General features: G+C 44.8%; 2 protein-coding genes across 2 annotated transcripts in view; both read left to right on the top strand.

The window, feature by feature from the left end:
• The first annotated feature begins 391 nt into the window (after window positions 1-391).
• LOC103135806 (forkhead box protein Q1-like) lies at window positions 392-1,786 on the top strand. The gene has a single exon (XM_007548729.2). The coding sequence runs from the start codon at window positions 569-571 to the stop codon at window positions 1,319-1,321; it is 753 nt and encodes a 250-aa protein (XP_007548791.1). The 5' UTR covers window positions 392-568; the 3' UTR covers window positions 1,322-1,786.
• Window positions 1,787-3,154: 1,368 nt separating this feature from the next.
• Window positions 3,155-4,504, top strand: part of LOC103135805 (forkhead box protein F2-like) — a 4,198-nt gene continuing 2,848 nt past the window's right edge. The window contains exon 1 of the mRNA XM_007548728.2: window positions 3,155-4,391. Within this exon, the coding sequence (XP_007548790.1) occupies window positions 3,443-4,391 (949 nt within the window). The 5' untranslated portion in view covers window positions 3,155-3,442. The remainder of the gene's footprint in view (window positions 4,392-4,504) is intronic.

The raw sequence follows: 4,504 nt of genomic DNA, 5'->3' as shown, positions 1-4,504 counted from the left end.
TGAAGATATATATATAAATACTTTTACATGCACCTATTTCATGTAACTCGGTGTTTATGCTGCCTCTTGAAATGAACACTAAGCATCTATCTTACAGTAGAGAGTTACGCCCCCTGGTTGTTACAGGTGAGATAGTTCTAGAGTGTTTGAACACTTTCAGCAGGTACGGTGCAGTGTGTGTTGAGAGAAGTTGTCTCTTTATGTTTGTTTTATACTACGTGATCACTCAGTATTCATTTGTGTTATTCTGTTCACTGTTACGCAAGTACTCTATTTGTAATACCTATTCAGATGAATAGGTAAACAGATGATAAACATTTTTTTTTACACTTTTTTTTTACATGAAGCCCCGCCTTATTTTGGGTTGGTCCTTAGGTGAGGATGATATAAACAATAGTCCGTAGAGTAAAGGTGAGATCGGCTGTAGCGTTCCGGCAGGTATGACTGGAAAGACACTGGCCCTGAGAGACTCTCCAAGGCACCGCGCGTCTTGACGCACAAACCACTTTTACGCCAACAGCTTTCCTGCGTTTTACCCTGGATCTCGCAACTCAGCACCTCTGTCAGCATGAAGTTAGAAGTGTTGTGTGGAAACCATGATATGAAGCAGCTTGAGATCCCCGTGGATGGAGAGGGGAAAGAGAAGTCCGCTCTTTCTGCAGAGGAGGAACTGGGGTCCGATGGAGACTGCGTGGCCCACAGCCCTCCACTGATTGCTCCGGGTGGCAGCAGCAAATCGAAACCGTACACACGGAGACCCAAGCCCCCTCTTTCCTACATCGCTCTGATCGCCATGGCTATCCGAGATTCCCCCACCGGACGTCTGACTTTGGCGGAGATAAACGACTACCTAATGAAAAAGTTCCCCTTCTTCAGGGGCAGCTACACCGGCTGGAGGAACTCTGTGCGACACAATCTGTCTCTGAATGACTGCTTTCTGAAAGTGCTCAGGGACCCATCCAGGCCCTGGGGAAAAGACAATTACTGGATGCTCAACCCTAACAGCGAGTACACGTTCGCTGATGGGGTGTTCAGGCGCAGGAGGAAGCGCATCAGTAAGCAGTTCAACCGAGTGCATGACGTGTCGGAGAGCGCAGAGGAGCCTCAGAGTACCGACAAGCCTGACCCAAGCAGCAAGACTGAGCCCCGTCCCAAGTTTACAAGCTCATTTGCTATTGAGAGCATCCTCAGCAAGCCTTTCAAAAGAGACTCAACCAAGCAGCCATTTTACCCTGCATTTATCTGGCCATACTCTGAACTTATGCTGCATCACTCAAGCGCATCTGCTTTCCCCCATCCGTTGAGCTGGGCTGCTCGTTGAACCTGGTGCTGGAATGCTTTTCCTTATGAGCAGAAAAAAGACAGACTCATTTTGTTAATCTTTTCTTTTTTTTTTTCTTCTTGTTTGAGAATTGAAAGTCATCAGTGAGTGATACTTTAATTTATTACCTTGTTGATGCTGGCATGTTTTTTTTTTTTACCTTTACAGGCCGCCTTTTCTTTATTTATTACTTTGTTGACAACAATTAATTGTAAATGTTACTGTGTACAGTACACTAATATCTTTGTTATTTGGTAGACAAAAAGTATCAAAATGCACTTTGTTTTCGTTGTCTAAACGTCTATCATAAAATATTTAAAACCAGCAAAAAAAAAAAAAAAAAAAAAAAAACGGTACAATGGTGTTGTTGTGTGTTATTGGAACCAATAAAAAGCTCCTCAAATACCAAAGCAATAATGTTTATTTATTTGTTTGTTTGCTCATTTATATAAATCTTGAAAATTTTGATGGAGTTCATTTTGATTGTTGTACTATTATTAAAACATTATTTTTTTTATTCTGTCTCTCCATCCATCCATCCATCCATCCATCCATCCATCCATCCATCCATCCATCCATCCATCCATCCATCCATCCATCCATCCATCCATCCATCCGGGTCTTTAAAATCAAAGCCTCAAGGTCCTGTGTCCTGTACCTTTTAGATGCCTCTGCTTCAACACACTTGAGTCAAATAATCAAGCAATCACCAAGACTGCTGATGATGTAATTCGGCTCTTTGATTCATGTGTGCTGGATCAGTGGCACATCTAAAAGTTGCTGGACATCGGATCTTGAGGCCTAGATTTTGAGACCGTTGGTCCATGCCTTTATCCTTGCTGGGTCACAGAGGCCTGGTATGTATGTCAAGCTGTGGGTCAGACGGGGTACACAATGGACAGGTTGCCATTCCATCCTGGGCAACAATGCACATATCTAAGATCAATTTTAGAGAAACCATTTGACCTGTCAGCCAAGCTTTTGCACTGTGGGAGGAACCTGGGTTCACAGACTGAACCCACAGCGTTCATGTCCAGGATCATCTTTCTCTTTCTGCAAGGCAACAGTGGTGCCAAACAATTGTAGCAATTGGGGCGATTGGACTGTAACTCTGCTGCCAAAGACCAGCAAAGTCGAAGTCTTCCACTTAACCAATGCTTAACCATTTTTTTTTATTTTATTTTAGATTAATTTGGGGAGAGGAAAATGGGTTACATATTTCCAGGTGTAGGGTTCTTTATTTGTCATTTATCTATGACTATTTTATGTTTTTGTTTGCTTTTGCAATTTGCTGGACAGTCTAGTAAAACGCTTGAAATTCTGTTTTTCAGAATTTTGAGTGTCACTGACACATGAACATCAGTGGACCCCTTCAGTCCACCTTCAGTCCACCTTCAGTCCACCATCTAAGAAAGCCCTTTAAAGCCCCCCACCCCTCCCACTCCCTGCATTTTTTTGAGCGATTTTTCATTTAAAAACAATTCTTGCTTAAGAATTAATTTATCAAGGGATCGAGTCCAAACTCAAGAGGAAACACAGCACTTGGAATCTGTGTGTGGTATTCCTATACAAGCTGCATGCTTTGACAAAATAAAAATAAACGAAGTAAAATGCGGTCTTGTTTTTTTTTCCTGCCAGAATCCTGTCCTGTAGATAACACAGTAAGAACGACTCTAATGCTAAACAACTTATGCACAAACAGTCAAAAAGTGAATCGTGGGAGGGGATTAGTCTTGCTCTAATGCGCTGTGTCCGACTCCTTGTCTGGATCTTGGCCAGTGGGGCAGGGAGTACTTCCTGATTTCTTGGATTTGTGGGGTAAAAAGCAGGATGCGTAATAGGGCTCAGGACACAGAGGAGAAAACGGATACTTAGTCGAGTTCTGTTTGGCCGGGTAACAAATGCACAAGTGAAGTGGAAGATCTTTATTCCCCCTGTCTATAAAGGATCATTGCCAACATGGCCAGTGAGACGAATGACGGCAGAGGACCGCTTATTGCCACGGCTGTAAACCTCGCAAAGCATTTTAAAGGAACGTCTTGAAATGCTGCGTCAGGAAAGCGGAGTAAACTACGTTACACGGGGAAGCGGGAGTGCTTGCATTCAAACAGAAGCGCGAACATGACTGCTGAGATGCCTCAGCAGCAGCAGCATCTGGATCCCTGTGATTCTGCGCGCTCCTGCGCCGCGCTGCTCAGCCCGCAGCCAGACCCGGAGAGCGCTCAGGGCGCACTTGGAGGAAAAAAATCCACCACGAGCTTGAGGCGCCCCGAAAAGCCGCCCTACTCTTATATCGCACTCATAGTCATGGCAATCCAAAACTCACCGAGCAAAAGAGTAACTCTGAGCGAAATTTATCAGTTCCTCCAGGCCACGTTCCCCTTTTTTAGAGGATCGTACCAGGGTTGGAAGAACTCCATTAGGCACAACCTGTCTCTAAACGAGTGCTTTATAAAACTGCCCAAAGGTCTGGGAAGACCTGGGAAGGGTCACTACTGGACCATAGACGCAGGAAGCGAGTTCATGTTCGAAGAGGGGTCCTTTCGCCGCAGACCGCGAGGATTCCGGAGGAAATGCCAAGCTATGAAACCAGTGCACAGGATGATGAGTGGCATCGGGTTTGGCGCGTCCATGCTGGCGCAGAACTTTGATTTCCAATCTCCTCAAGTCTCAATATCATACCATAGTAACTACAACCTAGATTTAGTGGGTAGTGCAGTTCAAGGGGGATTTGAAGGACTTGGAGTAGGCCGTCACATCCCGCACATTTCATCCACCTCCCTGACATCCTACGTGACGGCATGTGAGACAGCATCTCACACCAATTATTACCCAGACAGCAGCAGCAGCGGCAGCTGTCCCTTACACTCCTCACCAACGACAAGAGCCACTCTGGACCGTACATGTGCGTATGAAAATGCCGCCTCGCACTGGAACGCACCTGAGGTGTCCTCGCACAGAAAACAGCAAGTTCTGCAGTCAAGCTGCAGCAATCCCTTCGCAACTTCACCTTATTCTTTGCCTCAGATCCATTTTCATCATAACACACGAGAATCATCTGAGGTGGCAGGTAGAAACCCCACTTAAAGAAAACTGTGATGCTGAAGTCTGCGATGCAGTTTATTCACTTATTTGGTGTTGGCTTCTCTTAAACGAGTTTATAATTTTTTTAAATATTTTTTT

Source organism: Poecilia formosa, unplaced genomic scaffold (assembly GCF_000485575.1).
Source record: "Poecilia formosa unplaced genomic scaffold, Poecilia_formosa-5.1.2 Scaffold27, whole genome shotgun sequence".
Lineage (NCBI taxonomy): Eukaryota > Metazoa > Chordata > Actinopteri > Cyprinodontiformes > Poeciliidae > Poecilia > Poecilia formosa.
This window is presented reverse-complemented; position numbering and strand designations above follow the sequence as displayed.